The 25,752-nt window shown below is 41.5% G+C and overlaps 1 protein-coding gene across 2 annotated transcripts; it reads left to right on the top strand.

Moving 5' to 3' along the window:
- On the top strand, positions 1 to 22,472 carry YME1L1 (YME1 like 1 ATPase). 2 transcript variants are annotated; one of them, XM_060248302.1, is made up of 19 exons: positions 1 to 206; positions 4,021 to 4,152; positions 6,627 to 6,789; positions 7,961 to 8,059; positions 9,219 to 9,328; positions 10,181 to 10,331; positions 10,434 to 10,517; positions 11,292 to 11,374; positions 12,076 to 12,166; positions 12,579 to 12,731; positions 14,060 to 14,192; positions 16,041 to 16,103; positions 16,572 to 16,684; positions 17,328 to 17,483; positions 17,973 to 18,124; positions 19,025 to 19,151; positions 19,257 to 19,330; positions 19,992 to 20,078; positions 20,706 to 22,472. In XM_060248302.1, exons 1-19 carry the CDS (start codon positions 174 to 176, stop codon positions 20,847 to 20,849), a joined length of 2,148 nt encoding a protein of 715 aa, XP_060104285.1. In that variant the 5' UTR covers positions 1 to 173; the 3' UTR covers positions 20,850 to 22,472. The 2 variants fall into 2 exon arrangements, with proteins under 2 accessions (XP_060104285.1, XP_060104284.1); XM_060248301.1 differs by having other exon boundaries at positions 53 to 206; positions 10,434 to 10,541.
- Positions 22,473 to 25,752: the final 3,280 nt, after the last annotated feature.

Here is a 25,752-nt window from a genome sequence, read left to right as displayed (position 1 = left end):
CTCCGTCAGCGGCTGAGCTCAGCCTGTGCCGGACCGCAGGAGGCGGCCATTTCGGAGCGGAGGAGCCTCGGAGTCTCTCTTCCTCCGGAGGCCGAGCCCGGAAGGGCCGAGAAGCCGGATCCGGAGGCGCTGAAGGAGGGGGTGGACGGCTTGCCCGGCCGGCAGCGACGAGGATGTTTTCCTTCTCGACCACCGTGCAGCCGCAGGTAAAGGCCCGTCCGGCGAGGGAGAAAGGAGGTTGTTGGAAGCCCCTATTGTTGTACGTAGGCTGGCGCGGTGGGAGAGATCCCGCTCCAGGGATCGCGGAGGAGGAAGGAAGGAAGGACGCGGTTGTGGCGGAGGAGGAGGAAGCGGTGACGGGCGGGGAAAGCTTCCTGTCGAGGTTTCGGGCTGTCTCCAGGCGTGATTTTGGGTGGAGGGTTAGGAATTATCCCGACCCTCCTGCCGGATCAGGCGCTCAGCTGCCCTGTTTTGGACCAACTTCACACTAGACCCTTAATCCTGGTTTAGCCCTGTCCCCAAGATGACTTTCTACACTAAAATCATAGCATCATAGCGTTGGTTTCTCTGATTCTATTATTCTAGTGTAGAGTGTCAATTTGGGGAGAGGGCTAAACCAGGATTAAAGGTCTAGTGTGAAATTGGTCTTGGGTTCCTAGCCAGGGTCAGGTAGATGTTCGTAGTTTCAGGTGGGGAGCTGTGTTGGTCTGCAGTACAAGAGCAAGATTCGGGGTCTAGTAGCACCAATCAACAAGATTTCTGGGAAGTCTAAGCGGCTTTCATATCTGCCCAAGGGAACGCTGACTCTCGAAGGACATGGACATCTTTTGGTCTTTAAGGTGCAACTGGACTCCAGTCTTGCTCTTCAGATATCTGTGGGAAGCTCAGAAGCGGGCATGAAGGAAGGGACAAACCTTGCGCTGTTCTTTTGCTTCTAGAACAGGGGTGTCAAATTCATTTGTTTTGAGGGCTGGATCTGACATAAATGAGACCTTGCCGGGCCAGGCCGTGTTATGTGTGTACCTATTTCAGATTAGCTAGCAGCGATATAAACTTTTCAAAGGACACAGACAAACACAACGAAAGATTTTAAAAAAACCTTAAAATAAAATATGCTTAAAACATTAGCACTTGTTGGTCTTAAAGGTGCTTTCTTTGTATTTCTCCCATGGGATCCAGGGAACTGGGCAAAGGAAACTCTGGCTCTTTCCTGCCCTCCCCAGGGGACCAGGAGGGGGAGGAACCTCAACCAATGGAGAAGATCAAGGTTTTGCTCTGTAGCTGCTGTGCAATTGAGCAAAGCAAGTTGAGATTCAGAAGCAAGAGAGAGGGAGAAGGAAGCAGAGAAGAGCCAGTTGTTGGGGGTGAGAATGCCTGATAGGAGCCCTCCGGGGGCCTGATTCGGCCCCCGGGTCACATGTTTGAATCTCAGATGTATTGGAGGTTCTGATTGGGCAGATTTATTATTTGGGTTGAGATCACACACACTAAATAATGCACTTTCAATGCACTTTCGAACTAGATTTTGCCAGTTCACATAACAAAATCTTGTTGGAAAGTGGATTGAAAGTGCATTATTTGTTGTGTGTGATAGCAGCCTTAATGTATTTTAATCTTGCCCTTCCTATAAGGAACTCAGGTTATGGTTCTCCCCTCCTCCATTTTATTGTAACAATGGCCCTGAGAGGTTGTTTGGGCAGCTGGAGACCAACAGAGTATCTGAAGCATATACCATAAAAGCTTATACCATAAATAAAACTTTGTTGGTCTTAAAGGTGCCACTAGACTCAAACTTTGTTCTGGAGCTTCAGCCCAGCATGGCTACCCACCTGAAACAGTAGTCTAGCATTACACCAAGCTGTATTGCCCTGTTGAAAAGTCTTCTAGGGTGGTAGTTGTCTCCCTTTGAGGTAACCGTGGATTTTTCAAGTAGATGTGATATGATGTGAAATAGCATTTCCTTTTCTGTTTTGAATCATTTGCTTTTTTATTATTTTTGAGTAGTAATCACTGCTTCTAGTGATGTGAAATCTCTCTACACACTCTTTGCACACAGCTCTGAATTTTACATATCTCTTGTCTCATTTTAATTTTTAAACTAAACATTTCTAAGTTTCTGTTGTCTCCTTTATTTGTAAAAATGTGGATGTACAGCATTGTAAAATGGTAGAAATATGAGTGGTGGCCCAGGCTCAGAAGGCTGTTGGAAGTATAGTTGTGGGAGACTCTCAGACTGTTTTGTTGTTTTATAGAAAACAAAATAGGCAGTGGGCAAATGCAGCTGCTAAAGATGTCTGATGTCACATGTACATAGAGTGTATCAGTTTGCAATGCTCTCTCAAGTATTTGCTATTCAAAACTTAGGCTTTTATAACTTCTAAATTCCTTAAATATGTCAAATACTGCACTTTATATGCTAAGTAATTTTAAATGTCTTTTATGTTGATTAAATAGCAGAATTAGTTTCAGTTTGATAGGACAGTAAGTATTGCTTATATTTTGAACTGGAGGGGGGGGGAATAGGGAAAAATGCCCCCCCACACCAGCTTCAAAATTTCCAGAATTTTTACATCTTCACAAAGAGCCAAACTTTGTCAACTTTCATAGTTAAAAAGCCAGTCGAGAGCACTCCATTTGCTTAACTGAAAATATATAGCTAAACATTACAGGTAATTTACTTGTTGACTGATAATCCATAAAGTTTCCATAACCTGAACACTGGTTGTTACAAGACCTTTATCAGGAGTGGTACAAGTGGGATCTTAAAATAATAACTGCAAATGCCATGAGCACCTTTAGTACCCTCTTAGTTTTTGCATTCAGCAGCTACCTTGTCAGGATCATTATTCTAACATTTTACAATGTTGCTGTGCCTCTCTCCTTCTCTGTAATGTTTATTTGACCTGGTAGAATTGGTAAGGTGTGGCGCTGTCCAATGAGGACATCTCTTGCATCAGAATGGCAGTTCCTTGCTGGGTAGTGAATTATGCAACTGGAAAAGGGGAGGGAACAGGGAAAATAGAAAACAGAAAGGGGCAGGGAACAGGAAAGAAAGTCAACTATTTCTGACCTTTGGGCGTTTTAGTATTGGAAGGTTTTTTTGTTATATGTGGCAGTTTTCAGTAACAGTATTTTCAGTAACATATTTCAAAGGAATATGATCTTACTTGAAACATGACTTGCTGAAGTTTTATACACATGCAGTTTCTTGTGGTTAGAGAAAAAGCCAAAGCGGGATGAAGAACCAGTGACTGGACGTTTCTGATAGCTTTTGAAACCTGCTGAAATGTAACTAGACAGAAAAGCAAAAAAAAAAAAAAAAAGAGTCCAGGTTTGTTGTAAATACTGCAGGGTCTAAAGGAGATGTTTCACATTGTAAATGAAAATGTCGTTTCCTGACTTCTGAATGGGGTGCTAAACTTAGTAGTACATTTTCTTTCTTGGTTTAGGAACTGGCTTGGATCCAATGGAGGATTTCTGTGGATGGTAAGGGTGGGATGATTTTCACCAATTCCCTGCCCCCCCACAAGCTGCAGACCTCTGATTTCCCCTCAAGCCATTCCTGGAGGGCCTGCTGCCGCCCAGAAGTAACATTCAAGGGACATTGGGGGCTGCAGCATCAAGCAGGAGGTGAAGGGACTTTCCTGCTTCAGAAATTACTGGTGGATCCAAATCATTTGGGTGAAGAAACTTTAACTTGAATACTAGCTTTAAAAGGAGAGGAGAAATAAAGATTTGTGGTTAAAGCTGAGGGATCTGTGGTCTTAAGGCCTGATTGATTTTGTTGACTCCTTAATCTCATTTACTGCATTTTTCACCATCTTTATCTCCAAAGAAGGTACTTTCTTATCTTGGGTTAAGTCCAGTAAGTGTTTAAAAACATTTGAAGGTTCTTGGAAGCCACCTGGGTTGCTTTGATGTTTGATTTGTAGGTTAGGCAGGATTGGAACTCTTGCTTGTATTTTTAAAACTGAAATGTGTTCAACAGGGTGACCTGATGTCGTCTGTGTTTTATACTAGGTCACAGTTCCTCTGAGTCACCTCATCAATGGCTTCCATACGCCCAAAAGCCTAACTCCATCTTTTGTAACGGCATCTACCCAGTGTGTGCAAAGGGAAGCAGCACCTGAACATGATGTACAAAGCAGTGAGGTAACAAGATTTGAGTGGTGTAGGATTTATCCATGTGCCTATAACACCTCAGCACCTGTATATTTCCCAAGCATGCCCCCTATCTGCAGATACCTAAATCTGTAGATTGGGGCTACACTTGCACTTACCAGATTTTTTTTGCAGACTTGGTGACTCCCCCCAACCCCAAGTTTGCAGGAAAATCAGAAGTCTTAAAAAAAATGCACGAGGGGTTGTTGTTGGAGCCTGGGAGCCCCGCACCAGGCCCAGCAGCTGTCGCACCACCCTGGAGCTGGGTATGCCACCAGTGGTTGCACGGCCTAGGAGTCACACTGATGGCGGTGCCACAGCCCTTGAGTCATGCTGGGCTCAGTAATAGAGTAGGGGAAGTCCCCCCCCCCCACAGGTATCACAGGCCCACACTTGTGGTTTATATTTGCATTGTATATTACTTAAGATGCATGTAGCCAATCTAGCTTTCTGGAGTTCAAAAGACATCATAAAGGAGGGGTGGCCAAACTGTGGCTGTTTCACACATGTTGTGTGACTCTTCAAGCCCCTACCACCCTGTTGGCTGGCTTGGAGAAGGCATTTCTCTCTCTAAATCACTTCTCCAAGTCAGTCAGCAGCTTGGAGAATGCATTTAAAGTTAAAGTTGTTCTCTTTCCACTTCTCCTTTCCCCCACCTATTCACCTGCCTCCCTGTCTTGCAGCTCTCAAACAGTTGACATTTATTCTATGTGACTCTTAACGTTAAGCAAATTTGGCCACCCCTGTTATTAAGGCTCTTCTCTTAAGCAAAGCCTCTTGAGTATTTTATCCTGGGTTGAATCCAACATACTTGGAGGAGTGCTCTGCCTACAAATGCTACCACCTTCTCTTTGTAGTTTAACTCCCCCATAAAAATGTGCTTGTTAAGGTCAGAAGACACAGCGAAATATTGTATGGTATGTGGCGAGGGGCTGCATTGGGAAGGAGGAGCTAATAGAACTCTTACACTATCTGCTGTAGTTGAGAAGAATATTTTACATGAAGCTGTTTTCTTACTCTTAAAAGGGCATAATTGCTTTGATGTACAAATGTACCTTTTGCACACTTAAAGTATTGTTTTTTTCTGAATCTCCAATAGTAAACAATTCTTTTAAGTGTAGGCAAACCAGCATGAAACTGCTGTGCAAGGGCTTCTGTTTTATTCTTCATTTGAATCTAAGGAATAAACATACCTCTGTTAGCATACATCTAGTGTAAATATGCTTGAAGAGTCATCATGGATATAAAATAGCTCCTGCCCTTGAATTTGAATCACCTGCTGGTCTTGAAAAATGAAGGGTTTACAAATTCATTTACTCTGGTGGGGTCCCTTCCCTTCTGTCTCGGGTGCCTGTCTGCTGCACTCTCCTATTCCCTGTACCACTGACTGCTGAGTATGAGAGTCATTATGACCATCGTCTCAGCATTTTTTTGGAGCCTGCCATACTTAATGTTTGACCACTCTTTATTTTTTATCAGCCTATTTGGACCCCAGCAGAATAGAGCAAAGGCTACGTGTTGAGCAGTTCTTGTACTGTAAGAAAGACTGGCAGTGGCTGCAGAGATGAGTTGGTGTAGTGGGGAGAGAAGTGTGCTGCTCCTTCCTCTCCAGCTCTGCCTGCCAGCCCTTGCTGAATTTCATCTGTGGGTCTCCATTGTCTTCAAATGGGAAAGGAAGGGAGTTGTACCTAAGGCAGTCAGTAAGGACCCAGGGCACTGGCTTCCTTGTTTGTTTTCAGCAGCAGCTGGGCTGGCTTTGGCCTTAGCAGCAGCAATGGCAGAGGGGCAGCTCCAAGACCAGCATTGGTGACAGCCATGGTGGTGGGATGACCCTGGATCCAACACTGTCCCTGGACGAGGAGGAAGTCAGAGCAGTGGGCTCATTCTCCATCACCGGAGGGAGGAAGTGGGCAGGGTTTGGGGGCATGATGTGTGTATGTGCTACCTTGGAGAGCACATCCCAATTACAGCATGACACCAGTGATCCCATCTTCTCTTGAGGTTTGAGCTGGAGATGGTCCCTGATCTGACAAGGTGCTTTGGAGGCGTTTGCCTTTGAGGTTCAGCATAACACCAGCACCTCTAAGGCAGGATGACTTTTGAACTGACTAGCTATGCCAACCAAAAAAATTGTACATGCCTGTGAACGATAACCATTCCTAGTCAGCTAATGTTCATACCAGTATCACAAATACCAAGTGAGTTTCAGCTTCCCCCTTTCTTTTTTTTGCATCTAAATGAGCAGCATTCACTTGAACAACTTTTATACCTTGAGCAAGAACCACACAGTTTAAATAGCTGAAGGGAATGAATGACTGTTTTGACTATTTTGAGGAAGTATCAAGCATACCCCAAATAATGGGGGGGGGGGATTAAAAAACATGGCTGTGGCCTAATCCTACTCTTTTAGAACCACATATTTAAAACCTCAATGTCCTAAACCTTACTTATATCTTTTTCTACAGCCAGTACTTAATCTGCGAGACCTAGGACTATCTGACTTGAAAGCTGGGCAACTTGATGAACTAGTGGACAAGCTACTTCCAGGCTATTGTGTAGAAAACAAAGTATCTTCTCCTTGGCATACCTCATATATATCTGCACAGTCCTTCTTTGAAAATAAGTATGGTATGTCTTAGAAGATTATAGTAGCATAAAATGGGTCACTTTTAGCAAGTTTCATCTCAACCAGTATTGCCCCACAGATGGAAATACATCAGGGCAGAGTAGATTCTTGATCCAGAAAGACATCTGCTTTCTGCTTTTTTTCTGTATCCCTATTTCTTACAAGGCCTCTTTCATGTCTTCCAGAACCCTGTATCTACACTAATTTTGCTCCCACAATCCATTAAGCTTTGCTTCCAGCCTTCCCAGTTTTGGTTTAATTTTATTTAGCTAGTTCTCTCACCTCCTAATAAAGTTGTGTGACTAAATTCCATTAGGATAGTTTCAGAGGGTAACTGTAGAAAAGCTAGATTAAAGTCCAGTAGCACCTTAGAGACCAACAAGACTTTTGGAGTATACACTATCGCGAATCAAAGCTCCATTTGTCAAGTACAGGGCTTTTTTTGTAGCAGGAACTCATTTGCATATTAGGCCACACCCCCAATGTAGCCAGTCCTCCAGGAGCTTACAATAGGCCTTGTAAGCTCTCAGAGGATTGGCTACATCAGAGGGGTATATCAAAGGAGTTCCTGCTTCAAAAAAAGCCCTGGTCAAGTATGAGATGGAATGGAGATCTGGGAATTTATATCCCAGTCAGAAAGTGGGAGGGGTGTTGCAAAGAAGGAACTCAGGATGCAGAGGTACAGTACACATTGTAATTGGCTTGATTAGAGCAGAGGGGAAATGCTTTAGTGCAGAAAATTAGCATTGGACTTGAGGAAGTTTGTGTCCTCAAACACAGCAGCATTAGTAACCTGAAGTCTATGTTGCAGTTTGTCCAAGCACCCTTAGCCAAATTGGTGTTTGCCAACTACGTGTCTGTATCATCTGAACAGCTGCAGTAACTGTGAGAATCACCAAAATGGCAAACTGTTGTAAAATTTACAAATGTCAGGATATTGTTCTAACTGAATTGGGCAGACCGATAAAAAAGGAAGGTGTATCAAATTGATGATTTGTTCGTAATGGGTATCTTGAATGGATAATTCCAGCATAATGAAGAAATGGCTGAGTTAAGTGAGACACATTCTGACATGTACCCTGTGAATACATTTTGACTCTGCAGTTTTGTGATTTAGTGCTTAGAAGGACAACCATAAATGTATGTGTGTTGTTTTTAATCCTAACTTTATAGGTTTTGCAGACATATATAGCATTTTGCGCTCGTCTTACCCATACAGACAACATCCTAGCCCCCTCCGGAGTATATGCGCAGATCTTCAACGCTGGCCAGGTAGGAATCAAGAAACTGCTCTTTCTCTCTCGACTGTCTTACCAGAGGAGGGGCAGGTACAGTAATAGGGGAGACATGGTAGAGATCATAGCCAATACTCCCTCTAAGCTGTGGAGTCTTGTGAGCAAAAATTCTACTTTGTGAGCTACTGGCATTAAAGTTGCGAGCTGCTGCATAAATTAGTTTGTTCTGGGGCCATTTTTCCTGAGCTAAGACAAAAATGTGTGAGCCAGAGGCTAAAATACTGTGAGCTAGCTCACACTAACTCAGCTTAAAGGGAACACTGATCATAGCATACCAACTGTGTGAATGTTTGCAGTGCTTTATTATTACTGTAGTACTACTTGTGCTTAGCTGCCCTTATAAGGGTAGAAAGGCAAGGGATAATTTTGGTAAAATAAAACAGCCTAGTTTTTTATTGTTTTGAAGCTGTCAGAGGTTTCCAAACACAATGCAGCAACTGGGAGAGCAAAGTAGCCCTTGCTGCAGCTTCTAAGCTGTTGCTGAGCTCCTCACTGACCTGAACAAGTGTAGCATTGCAGACTGAACTGCAAGGAAGACTGTGAAGTCAGTTTTTCTGAAGGACAACAGCTCAGATCTGTCATTTGAACTGCCATTTATTTCAGTGTAAAAGTCACAATGGGCCTTCCTTTGCAGGTGGATGAATCCCAGCAAATGAGATCCACCCCCCCCCCCAACACAATAAGAGCATAAGTTTTTAAGTATCTGATTTAAGAAAATTGATAGGCTCCATTATGACAGTTTCCATTCCATCTTTAATATTGCCTGCATGATTTATTCCTCAAATGATACAGCTAGGATCCAAAGAGCCCCTTGAGGCATGCCTGAGAGCTTGCCCCCGTCTAATGCGATATTTGGTTTATTATAACTGAACAGTAGAGCTCACCTCTCCCCTCCTTCCAGGGCTCCATCAAAAGCAGCTTTGGAACTTCTCAGGTTCAAAAGTAGTGGTTGTCCTCAGTGGAAAGCCATTGCTCAAGAAACAGAAAGCCTAAGGCCTCCTTTGGATGGAAGCATGACTTCGAAGTCCTGCTGCATCTGCATTGTAGTTTTTAAAATTTGAAATAATGTATACCACTGAAAAATGTTTTCTTGAAGTCCCATGCCTTTTTACAGGGTTGTGTTCGTTCTTTTTTAGTTTTCATTCAGTCTCGGGGCTTTAAGACTCTGAAATCAAGAGCAAGACGCCTGCAGTCCACATCGGAACGATTAGCGGAAACAGAAAATGTAGCTCCCTCGTTTGTAAAGGCAAGACCAAAGATTTGCACCTTGCAATCACGACGCTGACTTGTTAGACGTCTTTTGAAACTGGTTTAGAAATCATCCTCAGTATACCTGAAACATTTTAAAAACAACAGAGATTAATCTCTAATCTGAGGGGTATACCATCTGAATGTAGAAAAGTCAGATAAAACTGGATGAAAGTGAGAACTCTGTTAGAAAAAAACGTTTGAATGTCACGGTTGTTTCTACCAGTGATATTGGGCATATTTGGTTCTTTGTTGCTGATTCCCTTCTCCCATTGCAGACATCTGCTTTGCCTCCCATTCTGTGTTCCTGAGGGTCCTCTCTTCCCCAGGGGTAGCATTTCAAGAAAATTAGTCCCTTTGAAATACCTGAATGATTGACACTGTGGTGCCCGACATCTACAGGGATAATTACAAGCATTAGATGAAAGCTACCCTAATCCAAAGATCACCTTATCAACAAAAGTGTTCTGGAGGTTTCCAGAAAATTAATAGTCCATAATTAATTGAAGTACAACTATTAGATATTTGATGTTTTTCCTTGTGCCAGTCTAGAGGTTTTGATATTTCATCTATGTGAAAAGTTTGAAATGTTTGTTTGCTACATAAAAGATACTTAAAGATCTTTCTGACAGATGCTTTCAAATTACGGTGTTATGTCTGCACCAAATAATTCTGTAGCAAAGCTAACATACAGAAATTGAAATTAGCAAAGTTAAGCATAAAGGAAATCCAGTCAATGTGAAAAAAAATTCAGTCAGAAGAGTTATTTTACTTGATGGGTACATACCAATTATGCATTTAAAAAGTAATGCAGCTAACACTCCTCCCCCCCCCTCTGTTATATGCTTAGGGTCTCCTACTGAGAGACAGAGGCACTGATGTTGAAAGTTTAGAAAAACTGATGAAAACAAAAAACATACCTGAAGCTCATCAAGATGCCTTTAAAACCGGGTTTGCAGAGGGCTTTTTGAAAGCGCAGGCACTCACACAACGTACAAACGGTTAGTTGGCCTGCTTGAAACTTTCTCCCTCTGTGACTTTAAAATGTCTGGAAATTTTTATATCTCTATGGCTTAACATGGATTTATTTTTTCCTTCAACAGATTCCTTAAGGCGAACCCGCCTCTTTCTCCTAGTTCTGCTACTGCTTGGTATTTATGGCTTATCAAAAACTCCATTTTTATCTGGTAAAGGCTCCTTTTCTGATACTGGTTTGTTAACTTTTCATTCTCTTTTGAATCTTTCACTTTTTCTTTGTACAATAGTGCTTCCATGTTACAGCTGTGGTCCTTTAAGTTTGGTTAATATTACGAGTTAAAGAAACCTTACAAGATAGTAGTCTTCTGTATCCACAACTTTGGAAATATGCATCTAAAGACAATTCTTGTTGTAATGCCTATTTATTTTCTCTGAAGTCCACAGTGAGAGGGAAGAATATACCTATATGAAATGTAGCCAAGGGTATCTCATGCAGGGCACCTGTTCACATTTCAACTGAATACTTTTTGCAGGTTGGGAATTTTGGCATCCGCTTTTTATTGTGTATGCCAATTCTTGTATTACCTTATCAGCGATGTGAAAGACAATTCTGTCTGTGGAGCTGGTATTTTATAAATACATCTTGGGCATCTTCTCTGTCACTCAATTTTTGTTATAACTAGCCAGGTAAATTTCTGCATTGCTTACAGGGGCTTGGGTAAAATCTTGACAGATTTCCACAAGGGAAAATCCAAAGGACATCTCATTGTAACATCTGGGTGCATAGGTGGTGTGAGCCAAAGGATGCTTCTAGGTGTTGGAGATGGAACATTGCTGTACCAGTTTATAGATTTCATTTCCGCAGAAAACAGGTTTTTAAAGTTAGCAATATTACTTTGCTAGGGGAAAAGGCATGCTGAGCACAAATTTTGTTGTGGCTGTTTAGTAAATTAATTCCTGTGCCTGCTATAATTTCCCTGCAGTGCGTTTTCGAACAACTTCTGGCCTTGATGCTGCAGTGGACCCCATTCAGATGAAGAATGTCACCTTTGAACATGTCAAAGGGGTAAGTCCAAATACTTCTTTTATAGTTATTGGGGTGTAATCTTTTTTAGATACGTAACTGTTTTTCTAGTAATTTTTTGTTCCTGAGCATGCTTTATTTGCTTTCATAAGCCACAGTCAAATGAAACTTGGTCTGTGTCTGCTGCAGTTTTGGACTTGTGATAAGGAAATGCAGTTTGTTTATTAAAACATTTTATCCTATCCTTGTTGTAAATAGCAACTGAAGGCACCTTACAAAGTTAGAAACAAGGTATTAAAAGCTTCCCACAGTTTAAGACATCAGCAGTCAGGCCGGATTCACCACAGATATAATCCACCTCCCAGTCTTGTCCAAAAAGGGTCGTCTTATGCTGCCTGCAGAACTGGGCCATGGCAATAGGCCTTCTTGCATCTCCTGCCGATCCAGAGAGCCAGGATGGCTAGTGAAGAGCAAGGCCAGGTGATGGCCAGTGGATTTTGAGGCAACCAGGGAAGGATTCAACTGCTCTCACCTTTGGGCTGTCACTGACAGATGTGCAGCTGTATTCTTGATGAATTGAAGCTTCTGAATTGTTTTCAGTGGCAGCCCCATGTGCAGTGCATGGCCGTCCTCTGGCTTTGAAGTTGCAGAAACATGGATTGTCCAGTGATTCTTCTTGGTCTCTCCCCCTCCCCCCCAGTTTATTATAAATACTAAATTTCTTTTAATTCATTTGAATACAGGTTGAAGAAGCTAAGCAAGAGTTGCAGGAAGTGGTAGAATTCTTGAAAAACCCTCAGAAATTTACTGTGTTAGGAGGTAAACTTCCTAAAGGTAAGCTTGAACTTCTGATTATTGGCCCTCCTTTAACGAAATACCAGCCATGTTCTATGGAACATTTCATGTGTTTTAAAAATACACACATCCCCTTTCCCTTATGTTCCAAACAACATTCAAGATATAGTACAATTTAAAATAATCTATTTAGAAGTTAAAATTACTTTTAATGCAATGCAGCTGACGTTTTCATGCTTGCTAAGCTGTTCCTGCATGTCAGCTATAGTGCCGCATGTTAGCTGTCTTTATGGTCTTACTGCTGGGCTGAAGTCTTGCCTTAAGCATTATTTGGTATTGAGTAGTGAGATCCCCCGTTAAGAAGGCACAAGACTTAGGATGCATGTGGAAGGTTTTAGGTCATTTAGAACGTGCAGCTTTCTCATTTGCTTTGGTGCTGTTCTTTTGCCAGGTATCCTCCTGGTGGGACCCCCTGGCACTGGGAAAACCCTGCTTGCCAGAGCTGTGGCTGGAGAAGCCGACGTGCCATTCTATTATGCCTCTGGCTCTGAGTTTGATGAGATGTTTGTCGGTGTGGGAGCCAGCCGCATCAGAAACCTGTTTAGTGAGTACAGCTTAGTTTCCTCTTCAACACTGAGCCGATTTACATGTTAAGACGAATCTCAGAATCTAATTAATTTTTGCGCAGTGTGTTGGCATAAATTCTTTCCCCTGTGGATATATCAAATCATTTTTTAAAAAAAATTACGTGGAACATTATATTTTTCCTTTTTCTGGGACAGGATGCCTAGGAGGGGTTGGATCCATGGAAGGGGAGGAGGCGGTTCTCTGTATTCATGTTGAAGTGTAGTAATCCTGAGATCTCCAGTTGCCAGACTTCAGAGTAGATAGATCCAAGTGGGCAGCCGTGTGGGTCTGAAGCAATAGAAAAAAGTAGGAGTCAAGTTGCACCTTTAAGACCAACGAAGTTTTATTTGGAATGTAAGCTTTCATGTGCTAGAAGCACACTTCATCACACAATAGGTTGGAATGGCAAACAGTCCTAAATATAGAGAAAGTGGGCAGTGAATTAATATACAAAATCTTGGAAATGTTTGATAGCTGATTAAAAGAAGCACAGTTTGGGATCTGATGATTGTTAGTTTATGTTCATTGGGCTGCATCAACAAGGGGACAATGTAGGTCAGAATAGCAGGCTGATGTCTATGTGAAGTGCCATAAATAAGAATGTTGTGATGTTAGTTCTGGGTTTAAAATGAAGGCATCTGTATATCGGGGGGAGGAATGGGAAGGAGGGTGTGTGTGAATCAGAGGAAGGGTTAAAACTTGAGACAGCTGCTGGCAGCAGAGATGAAACCTGATCATGGTTGATAGGAGGGTGGAACAGAATAATTCAGCCCACAGGGAAAGAATAGCAAAGTGTTTACATAGGCAACCACTTCTGAGAGAACTACCGGAAGTTTATATACCTAGGCTATTAATCACAGTGAATGTCTCAAGTTGTTCATTTTCTGCTTCAATGAAATATTGTTCATAGGTGCTTTGAGGACTGACAGTTTCTTAATGAACAAAGAATCCCACATCTTTCTGTATTGAAATAAAAAGGGAACCAGCAGGGATCACAAGGACAGAGAAAGATGCCTTTTTAAATATTGTCTTGCTTGGAGTTTCAGTTGTTTTCTGTCTTAACACTAAGCTAAAAAATATGCCAACTCTGGCAGACCACAGTTTTGCCTCCAATTCAAAGATCCCCCCCTTGACTTTTTGGAGCTAAAGATTAATGAGATGCTTGCTTGCAAGAGCAGGGTTCTCATGGGGGAAAATGCATTTCATGATGACATTCCGGGAGGAAAATGACTCACATTGAAAATGAGTGAAGAAAAATAAAATCCCATTTAGTGTATGAAGTATTAATTTATATTGCATTTTTAGGAGAAGCCAAAACAAATGCACCTTGTGTTATATTCATTGATGAGCTGGATTCTGTTGGTGGTAAAAGAATAGAGTCTCCAATGCATCCCTACTCAAGGCAGACCATAAATCAACTCCTTGCTGAAATGGATGGGTAAATATTTACTTGGTTTTGAAATCCGAGGGCTTTCAGTTATATTGCAATGTCAGCATGTTAGGAGAATGTGACGTTGCCATTATTTTCTTATAAAACTTGAACATCATTGGCTTATTTCTGTTCACAGAGGCTAGGAGAACATTGGTAGGATCCAGACTATAGAAATGTTAAGTGCAAGGAGTTTCTAGAGAAAAAGCATTGAATCCCAACATAGGAGAGAATAGGAACCCAGTTTGTAGTGCAGGAACAGAACATTTTACCTATTTTATCTACCGTTACACCAAATCCACATGTACTACCTGCAGGGCTAGGTGGCTAAGCCTCATGAATCCTCTCATCTACCACATGGCCATCCTTCAGCCAGGATTGATAATTACTCCATTCAGTTGCAGTTCATGTCCAGCTCCTTAGCCAGGAGCTTCTGGCTTGTGTTGTCTTTTCCAGAACATTGCAGATGATTGGAAAATGTTCCAGGGATGTTGGGACACAGCATGCAAAGAGGGATTGGCCTGGTACACATCACATGAGGGTTAGAGTGGTGGTGCAAGTGGTTGTGTCATTCCAGCTGTTGACCCTGCACACTGTAGTTGCTAATACCCTTCTAACATCTGTTTAGTTGCAGCTGTCTGTTTTACTGGCTGTTGCAGTCAAGTGTTTCTTCACATAGCACATAGGTAACTTATGGAAATCATTTCCACAAGATACAGCTTAGATGACTCTGCAAGCAAGTTTTGTGGGGTTATGTAGGGCAGGTCTGTGAATGGCCATTTGCTAAGGGCCTGAATGTGAGGAAGGGCTGATGCTTCCATACAAATTTTATGGAAGCCATCTGTCAGGCCACTATGGGAAGAGGCTTCTGCACTTAGACCATAATTCTGTTCATTTTTTTCAAATTCTGTCTGGCTTTTCTGTAAACTTGGCTGCAGACCTTTGAACAAATGTGGGATCTGTACTTCAAAGGTTTTCAAAACTTTGCCAGATGCTGTATAAAATGGTTGCAGGGGACGTTGTAGCTCTTGTTGGAGTGGTTGGGCTGCCGCTATTTAAGAAAAACAAGCAGAGGACTTGGGAAAAGGGAGAAATAGCATTGGGATGTACTAGTGATTGATAAATTAGCTTCTCAGATCATCCAACAAGAAGTTCCACTATGCAAAAACACTTTTATAGAGCGTTGGTTTTCTTTTTTCGAATATATTGAAAACTCTAATAAAGAATATTGTAATGTACCTGAAAAATACAAAAAAATTATGTTTTATTGATTAGAAAGGAGAGATTCAATACTTATATTAATCACTATATGTATTTATAAATAAGTATATGACCCCCTAGACAGCACAGTTGTTAATTATGCTTTAACAGTTGTAATTCTTTTACTCTGTATTGATTGGTTATAATAATGTTATGCTTATTGAATGATTTAAATAAACAGTTAAAAAAATGCCTTTCACAAGCCACACCATGGATCAGGTGGGGCAATATAGAGCTGAGAACTCCACATGGCCTCAGTTGGGTCTGGCTCTCGGTATACCTGAACAGACCCAAATAGAAACTGGATGAAATTGGCTTTAGCGGGAGGGGGCTTGGCTATATCGGCTTAAGTGATACCCTCAAAACACTGATAAGGTATCTTTCTGTTCGGTTATACGAATGCACACCCCTGGAAGCCTGAACAATGCTGTTTTGAGTTTGGCTTCCAACTCGTAAAACAGCCACAGAGAGTTTTGTTCAGATTTTGCCACAAGTGTGGGGGCTCCTATAGGATTGCAGAGACATCTTCCAGGTGCATACATAGGCCCACTATGTGGATTTTAACATGAACTGATATTCTCTCATCTTTTTTTATAGCTTTAAGCCAAACGAAGGAGTCATTATCATTGGTGCAACAAACTTCCCTGAAGCTTTAGATAAGTAAGTGTCTCTCTAGGTGTAGGGGTGTGTGTGTATAGACTTTGTGCATATATGATTCTGAAAGTGCAGACCAGCAACAGGTATAATGTAGACAAGTAACTTAAAGGACTTCTTATACCCTATTCATATTTCATAAATCTCTGAAGACAGCATTTTTAAAAAAGGCATCTTTAGCAGGGACAGCAACATAAGATAAAAGTCATAGTGAGAATTTTATCTCTGAGGTACCATTCCGGAAAATACTTTTCAGTAGGATTTCTGTACTTGGAGGTGTTTGCGGGAATGTTTGGGGACTTTTTTCTGGCCAGACTAACCTTTACCAGAGCTCAGGGATAGATCAGATGTTGTCTTTTTTTGAACTTAGCTTACAAAAAAATCAAAATCCACTTCTTTGAAATCCAATTTTTAAGTAAGATTTTTCAGCTTATTGTTTAACATCTCACATACTTATTTTTCCTCCCCACTTAGTGCTTTAATACGTCCTGGCCGCTTTGACATGCAGGTTACAGTGCCACGGCCAGATGTCAGAGGCCGGACAGAAATTCTGAAATGGTATCTCAACAAAATAAAGTATGATGAGTGTAAGTACATAAATATTTACAGTGTTACCAGTTTGAAATAAACAAGACAGTTGTTGCCATATTGGCTATGTCATGTGCACCTCCCTAGTAATTGAGGTGCAGAATTCTGATGTCCACGGTACACACCCCATGCTTAAAAACAGATTCATAATTACATGGTGTGAGATCTAGGGAACTGCAAGTGTTCTGCGCATAGAATGGATCTTTTTTTCTGCTGCAAACCCCCTTTCTGAGGGTCATGAGAGCCTGGGGGATGACTTTAGGGGGCAGGAGCTGCAAATGGCAGAGAGAAATCTAAGGAAATGGCTAACCACCCCACCCCCCTTTCCTGTATTAATAGAATTATTTGCCTTATTCTTACGTTCTCATTTTTATATCATAATCCTACTAGTTCAAAATCAGGAAAAAAAATTATTGCTATTCCCATAAAGTTATTCATCCATTTAAATTGTTGGTGTGGTAATTTTATTCTGTTGCAGTATCGCTTATCTAAATCCGGTTTCTGTTCCATCTATTCCTGTGTTAGTATGAAAAGCAGTATCTAACAATAAGCCATTTCACTTCTAAGTTTATTGTACCTTCTAATCTAGGAGAATAATTATACAGGATGTAGTTCTTATGTTCTGTGTTCTTATCCACGCAGCCATTGATCCAGAAATCATTGCAAGAGGCACAGTAGGATTTTCTGGTGCAGAACTGGAAAATCTTGTGAACCAAGCTGCATTAAAAGCTGCAGTTGATGGGAAGGATATGGTGACTATGAAGGAGCTGGAATTCTCAAAGGACAAAATTCTTATGGGTAGGTTTCTCTCTGCCCCCCCCCCCCCGCAGGTGAAATCAGATTCAATAATGAGTCTGACAAGTTGTGTATGTACCTGTTTTTATTAGCAAGATGGTGGCCTTTGGAACTGGAGCTGTGAGAGGAACGTTTAAATTGCTTTCAGATGCAAATTTTTATAAGTTGTCTCTCCCTAAGGAAAGTGCCAGTAAAGCTAACAGATACAGTGTCGCTACAGCTGTGTTGAATAATTTAGGGCTCTTGTCCTTTAAAGACTGTGGATATGGACTTAATGTTACCACATATTTGCCCTCGTTGTAAATGGACAGATGGAAACTGTGCTGGAAATATGTCCGCATGCATTAAAACTGTATTGTGGAGTTAATGATCACAGTAATACGATCACAGTCATGCAATAGAATTTGGATCTCGGAATAACAGACTCATTACCATCAATCACTATATTGTAATGTTTACCTTTCAGCAAATATTGTTTTTCTTTGGTTTCAGGCCCGGAGCGTAGAAGTGTAGAAATTGATGATAAAAATAAAACCATTACAGCCTATCATGAATCTGGCCATGCCATTATTGCATATTATACTAAAGACGCAATGCCTATCAACAAAGCAACAATCATGCCACGAGGACCAACACTTGGACATGTGAGGATTTGAGAGAAGACTTTATTTTGTATAGTCTTTAATTACATTAATGGTTTGCATTGCTGAAAAATTTCTTAACAAAGAAATGTCTTATAACATACTTCCATGCTATATAATCATTATGAGGAGCTCTCTAGGATGTTGGCATTAACTTGTATTAGAGATGCTTTAATCGCATCCTCAATAACTACCAGTTCATGATCGGTGCGACTCAAAGAGGGTGTTACTTCATTGGAGGTAGACCATAGAGCCTTAGGGATACAGCGCCCATGTGACTGGATGGGAATATTTTCAAGCCTACTTGGAGCGAGAGGTTGTAGAGGCCTATATTGCATTTGTTTACCAAAGAACTAAGAAAGCTGAGCGTTTTTAAACAAAGATTATATGCAGTTCTTACTGTGAAAGCAGTTTCTCTTGTTGGTAATTATTGAATTGTTTAATACTCTTGCATAAGTTCAGATGAATGCCTTTCAGAAATGAGGATACAGGTTTATCCCTTTAAAACTGGGGGAGGGGGGAAATGCAGTTCATCTGTGCATACATACACCTGACATGTATAGAGATGCCATTTGTTTTGCCAGATTTGGCTTTCATAGGCTGGGACCAGGTTCCAGGATAGTACAGTAGCAGACAAGAAGAAGAGGAAGATTGGCAAGTCAGCCAGCAGCTGTCATTTGCCTATGTGCTCACCAGGCAACAAGAACTGCTCCATACCAGGTGAAAGGCAGACTGAGGTTACCACAGCCATGTGATCAAAATCCTCTAGAAGAGCTTTGCTTCCACATTGCCAGTATCTGAATACTTATTTATGCCAGCAGTTCTAGTAGAGGGATACATGGCAAAGGACTCGAAGCATCCAGATGTGTGAATTTTAATCTGCTCACACCCTTTGTGTACCAGGTATCTCTGCTACCAGAAAACGACAGATGGAGTGAAACTAGATCCCAGCTGCTTGCACAGATGGATGTTAGTATGGGAGGAAGAGTGGCAGAAGAGCTCATATTCGGAGGGGATCACATCACAACAGGTCAGTAGAAGTGGCATGGAGATTAATCTTGCGTTGATATATAATAACTCTCCAAATTAAATGTATTGATCTTCTCCCATTTCTCCTTCCTCCCCTTTTCCGTAGGTGCTTCTAGTGATTTTGACAACGCAACTAAAATAGCAAAACTCATGGTGACTAAGTTTGGAATGAGTGAGAAGGTAAAACCTCATTTGAGGCTTCATATAACTGCCCTCTCTGGGTTGGATCCTGTGTATCTGTTCTGCTAGCAGAGGTGCCACATGAAAGTGGCTCTTCATTTTATGTGTAATTTGGCCCACAGCATGAGGGAATATGGTGCAGGTTAGCTGAGCCCTCAGTTGGGGCTCTGTTACAAATGATGGGTTTATCTACTGTGTATTCTCCCCTGATCAAATGCCAGGAGAGGAAGAAGCTAAACAGGGCAAGGTTATCTTGCCAGGTAGCCATGTCTGCAGCGGTAGAAAAGAGCAAGAGTCGAGTGGCATCTTAAAGACTTAACATTTGTGGCAGGATATGAGCTTTTGTGAATCACTGTTCACTTCTTCAGATTCAGCTAGATGTATCTGAAGAAGAGCAGTGATTCATGAAAGCTCAAACTGTGCCACAAATTTTGTTAGTCTTTAAGGTGCTACTCGACTCGTGATCTTTTCTAAGGCTCTGTCCTATCAGGCTTCGTACAGCAGGGGGAGCTTTTATCCTTCCTTTGCATTCCACTTCCTCCTCTTCAACAGTCATTAGATAGTTGATTTTTTTGTGGGTGAAAAAAATTTTGTAGGTTCAGGAAGGAATAGTGGTTTGAAGGTGCATTTTTTTTTTAAAAAAACTACCCTTTTTTGTTAGCTTGGAGTCATGACTTATACAGATACCGGAAAACTCAGTCCTGAAACCCAGTCTGCAATTGAACAGGAAATAAGACTACTCTTAAAGGTAAGAACATGTGTGATCATCCTTCAGTGAGATAATAATTCACCCGCTATTTGTCCTACTTTGTCTATCCATCAGTTTCTTTATGCTTCTGTAGTGAGCCATAAGGGTGTAGAACAATCAAGAATCTTGTAGCCCTTGGACAACAAATGAAAAGGTTTTTGTGATGCAGAGCTGACTTAATCAGTTGCAACAAAAGTTTCTGTCACAATGAAGTCATCAGGCTTAAGTACCATGAGATTCTCCACTGGCCACATCCAAAAAGAAATTTGTCCATGTGGGACACAAGCCACCTCTTTAACAGATTCTTTGCCTTGTTTGGTGCATTATACTTCTTCAAGCCTTTCTTAGCAATGCAGTGCATTAAGCAAGTTGTGAGGGTTTTTTCCATATCCACATTCTTGCTCTTTATTTTTCTTCCCTGTCTTTTGTTTCTTACTTCTTTTGTTTGTAAGTGACTTCTGAAGGCACCTGGCATGTGTTTCTGTGAACACTGTCTGAACCTATGTATAAATAAAAACTTTTTAAAATATTGTAAATGTTGAGGGTGGTGGTTAATCATCAGAAAAGACACTCCTTGTGATTCCCAGGTTAATTGTCAATTCCTGTCTGTATGCCCTTCTGTCATAGGAATCATATGAGCGGGCAAAGAATATCTTGAAGACCCACGCAAGAGAACACAAGAATTTAGCAGAAGCGTTACTGACTTATGAGACTTTGGACGCCAAAGAAATTCAGATTGTTCTAGAAGGGAAGAAACTCGAAGTGAGATGATAAATCCTTGTTGAAGATTCTTAACTGACTGCTCGTGAGAATGTGGTGATCACCTTATGCAGTGTAGCTTTCTCTTCCTCCTGATGCGTGTGTGGTGGTTATCACATTTCTTAAGGAATAAAACATTTGTCTGTGAGCTTTTGTTACATTTTATCCATTTTTTTTGTCTTTTCCTTAGAACGAGATGCAAGGAGCAATTGACATCCCCCCCCCCAGATAAAGACATACAATCTCAGGGCTGAATCTAGCATGCTTGGAAACGTCAAATACTGAATCTGAATAGTATGTCCTTAACGTATCTTCCCTGGCTAATGCTGCTCTCCTCTGGATTTGGAGGCATTTGTGCCCGGCGTGCTCAGCCTCACGGCTCCTACAGGCACCTTGAAATGCTGGATTTACAAGTTGCTTAATGTTTTGTTTAATATCCAGTCTGCCATTTATAGAGCTCCCATTGTAAAACTGAGGCAATGGTGTATAATGCAGTGATTAGTCTAGTGGATCATACAGATTACAGAAAAATTGGGGGCGAGGGGCAGCATGCTTGAAATAAAGCTACACTTTCCCCATAAGTGAGCAGGGGTGTTGGAACCCTTTCGGCTCAGTGGGTGGGCAGAGGGGTAATAGAGAGTGAGGTGTTTGGATGCCCGTGGACTGTGCTGTAGAACTTTGTGTCCTGAAAAGAATTATGTCATGGCTGCCAACAACTGTTCAGTTATTTGAGAGTCTGGTGAGTTTTCCTCTGTTGGGGCAGGTATTGATCAGTCAAAGATTGCTTTTAAAGAGTCGTTAACTTGCCTCTCTTGGTCACATTCCCTGTTTCCAGAAACAATGTAGTTTTTGTTCTTGAAATCTTCAACCCTTTTTAGTCAGTAATCGACATTGCCCAAGTTCTTTAAGTAAACACAAGTTCAGTCTATTAAAATGTTAGAAGTAGGGAGTGGTCAACTGCTGACAAGACTCCTTAACAGTTTGGATTCAGAGGTGCCTTTTTGTTGACTAGAGAGCAGCTTTGGCTCCAAGCCACTGTTTTGTGGGAAGGCCAGCAGCTGATGGCTTGGTCTCCACAACTCTGAAGTACCCAATTCCCTGTCGCCTTCCCATTCTAGGAAGACTTAAATGACAGCTTTGTGCCAACGAATGGAAGATGGGAAAGACAGTTGGTGGTGAATTCCGTTTAAAACTAGGGCTAACTTAACCATTTGCTAAATACAGCTGGTAGAGTGGTTATTTTTAGGTTGGTAGGGAATTTTATTTCAGCGAAACCAGTAGCTCGATGCAGCTTTCTTCTCTTGCTTTTTCCAGCTTAGTAACCATAACCACCAGAAGGACCTCAGGAGAGTTGCTTTATGCAGAATAACCAGCTGCTAGGCTGAATCATGACAACCGCCCTCTTTTGTAGTAGTGTGCTGTAAAAGATGCACAACTGCAGCATGCTTGGCATCTTTTCTTCCTTGTTCATTTTAAAATAAAGGTTTTAATTATACAGGCTGCTTCCCTCCCCCCCCCCCCTTTCCCATCCTCTGTAAATCGCTTTAAAGTGTAATTCAGGTTTCCCTCGTATGTAAATTGAGGTGTATAAAAACATATCTTAAACCTGTAAATAAATTTCAAAGTTGAGCAAAACATGTAATGGTTTTTCATGAGTTCTATTTCCAAAGAACTCTATTTGTTTTTTGAAGAATTTGGTATGTTTGCTGCTATTTCATTCATTTAGACATAAGATGGGAAGAATTTTTTTTAAAGTAAAAAATGGGATTGTTAAGCAATAAAATATAATTTTGTTCAATGCTTTGGGATTCATTTCAAGATTCTGGTATTAAACTTTAAAGCCCTTCCTGAGTTAGATGCTTCATATAAATTGTTTATTGTTATTGCTGTCGTTAGACCAAACATAGAAAAGGAAAATACAAACATACAAAGTTTCCAGGATTTTAAAATATTTAAATAAGGCATTAAAAAAAGGTTGAAAATTTCTCCTAAAATCTAGTAACTGCCTCTTCGATGTTCCACCACAACAGCTCTTGCTTATCTGAGCAAAGCCTTTAGAAGGTGCCATCCTGCAAACAGGTAAGATCAACAACTTCCCTGTTCATACTTGCCGCAGCTCCTCCAATGTGAAAAAGTTTGCCTGAGGCTATTGAGAATGGCTCTGTGCAAAACAGAGGCTTTCTGGTAGAAGGAGCAAAGCTGCAGTGCAATTCTCTAACCTGAGAACCCTGCAATTTCTCTAACCTGAGTATCACCATAGAGAAACTGGCTACTTGATAGGTAATCTCGGGGTATCTATCAGATAGAAGGAACTCAAGTTTAGCTTTTTGATCCTTCATATCTTGGGCAGTGCCTCTGCCTGAACAAGTCTGTACAGCCACTCTAAATTGTCATTCTGGGGGGTTGGTTGCTTTGTTCTCTCATCTAAGATACTGAGGCCTCTGGGCATTTTTGTTGGCTGCTCCTGTATTATGGAATGGTCTTCTGAAAGAGGTGAGAAGGGCACTTGCTCCATAAAGCAGTGGTTTAGCCATGCTTTTAATTCATTAAGGGCCTGTTAGGTCTTAGTGTGGGTAATTAGAGAGGATGCTTCTTGGATTTGTTGTGTCTGTTGTTCAAAGTTTAAGTGCTTTTAATTATGCACAGTACTTTGAGTCCTGCAGGGGAAAAAAACAGGGTACTAAAATTTTAAATGACCACTTTTTGTCTTAGAGTGTATGATGTCTGCTGCGTTCAGACTACTAGTTCTGTTTTGGCTGCTGAACGGATGAAATTCCTGTGTGGTTTTACATATGCAGCTGGATCCTAAAGACAGTCTTTTGATGGATGTTTTTCTTTCCAATGAAATACACATTTCTTTATGCGCTTCTCTGAGAGATTTCAGAAACAACTGATTTATGTTAAAACATACTGCAGAACTGGGAGTGAATTTTAAAATAAAGCATAGCCCCTTTTGACCATGCAAATTCTGTACTAGTTCCGCATGGGGAACTGCACTGAGATTTCTCCTAAACCTCATGTTGGGTGAACAAGAAGCCATTAGTGTTAAGACCAAGCACAGGGAGAGGAATTTAATTAGTAGTGAGAGGGTCAAGCAAGGTGAAAAGCAGAGCAAAGGATAGACCTCCTGAATGCACACTAAAATGATGTAGTTTTTTTCCCCACAGATTCCGTATTTGTCATTTTGTGGGTGTTTTCCATTCGTGTGAATGACTGTGAAATTCTCAGACCACTTGTAATTTATTCTAAATATAGTTTAGTTTTAGGAAGATGTGTTCCCACTTCCTTAAATTCTAAATGTGGGTGTTTTTGCTTTGGGTCTCTTAGTGATGCAACTGCTACAACTTTTGATCTCCATCTTTGACCTCCTTGTCAACGTCTGCCTACTCCCTGATTACAAAGGTTTGCTTCCTCGCCTGCTCTAGATTTGTTCCTTCACAATATTCGTAGCTTAGAAGTTTCAAATGTGTTTCTAGGTTGTACTGTTTCCAGTAGCAGTCTGGTGTGTCAGAAGCAGATTTATGGTCAGTCACAGAGCTGGACGGGCAAGATCGAGGTACTGTGTTCAGAAACACGAAGTGATTTGTGCCTACAATATCCAATAACATCTAATGTCTGCATCAGCTCTCAAAAGCACTTAAGAGATGATTACACCTTGTAGAGCAATGGTCTTCAACACCATCAGTTGAGAATCTCAAGTGGGTCACTCACAAAGCCTTACTTTTTGGAAAGACCTGGTGAGGTCCTGTACAGGTGTAGAGCAACAGCATCACGCTTCCTATCCCTCCTTGCAGGCATACTGTGAACAGCTGCATGATGGCAAAGCAATGGCACTGAACAGTGTGCGGATTACTTAATGGAAGCATGACAGTCTTTGACTTCTTCCTTACTACACCCCTGGCCTTGGCACCATAATTGTGTTTTTTCATCTTTCCGTCACATGAAGCTGAGTAGATTCTATGCAGGGTGTCCCAGGTCTGAAAAGGCTTACTGCTGTTGAGCATTTCAAAGGTCTGGCCTTGATGTTAGACCACTGTAATGCACTCTACAAGGATCTGCACTTAAAAGACAACTGATAAACTAGAGATGGTACAGAATATCACAGCCTCAATGCTGTTGGGTGCCAAGCAGAAACTGTATCACTCCCTTTCTGCATTGATCAGGTGCCAAGTTCAATTTAAGGTGCCAACTATCACCTAAAAGCCCTTACAGGCATTGGACTCACATACCTGCAAGATCACCTCTTCGATGTTCCACTGCAACAGCTCTTGCTTATCCGAGCAAAGCCTTCAGAAGGTGCCGTCCTGCAAATAGGTAAGATCAGCAACTTCCCTGTTCATTCTTGTGGCGGCTCCTCCATTGTGGAAAAGTTTGCCTGAGGCTATTAAGAATGGCTCCATGCAAAACAGAATGGTTCAGGATGGCTTTCTGGTAGAAGGAGCAAAGCTGCAGTGTGGTTAATGTCAGAGCAGGATCTGGAAGACTGAGGTTTGAACCCACATTTGTCCATAAGAACATAAGAGGAGCCATGTTGGATCAGGCCAATGGCCCATCCAGTCCAACACTATGTGTCACACAGTGGCCAATATGTGTGTGTGTGGATGGACCTCTGCTCCATATTTTTATCCAATCCCCTCTTAAAGCTGGCTATGCTTGTAGCCGCCACCACTTCCTGTGGCAGTGAATTCATGGGAGCTTGCTGGGTGACCTTGGGCCAGTTGCACCCTCTCAGCCTAATCTACCTCACAGAGTTGTTGTGAGGGTAAAATGGAGGAAAGGAGAAGGATGTATGCTGCTTTGGGGCCGCATTGGGGAGGAAGGCGGGGTATAAATGAAGGAAATAGTAATACATGGTTCAGCACAGGAGGTGATTTTTGCTATGGATAAAGTTTTTCCTACACTGGTTGCATTAAAC

The sequence above is a fragment of the Heteronotia binoei genome, chromosome 10 (genome assembly GCF_032191835.1).
Source record: "Heteronotia binoei isolate CCM8104 ecotype False Entrance Well chromosome 10, APGP_CSIRO_Hbin_v1, whole genome shotgun sequence".
NCBI lineage: Eukaryota > Metazoa > Chordata > Lepidosauria > Squamata > Gekkonidae > Heteronotia > Heteronotia binoei.
This window is presented reverse-complemented; position numbering and strand designations above follow the sequence as displayed.

Excerpts from the sequence above, each read along its gene's own strand:
- YME1L1 (XM_060248301.1), top strand. The coding sequence starts at position 174 with ATGTTTTCCTTCTCGACCACCGTGCAGCCGCAG. Across the intron at positions 11,375-12,075 it reads CCTTTGAACATGTCAAAGGG|GTTGAAGAAGCTAAGCAAGA; the intron begins GTAAGTCCAAAT and ends ATTTGAATACAG. Across the intron at positions 14,193-16,040 it reads CTCCTTGCTGAAATGGATGG|CTTTAAGCCAAACGAAGGAG; the intron begins GTAAATATTTAC and ends CTTTTTTTATAG.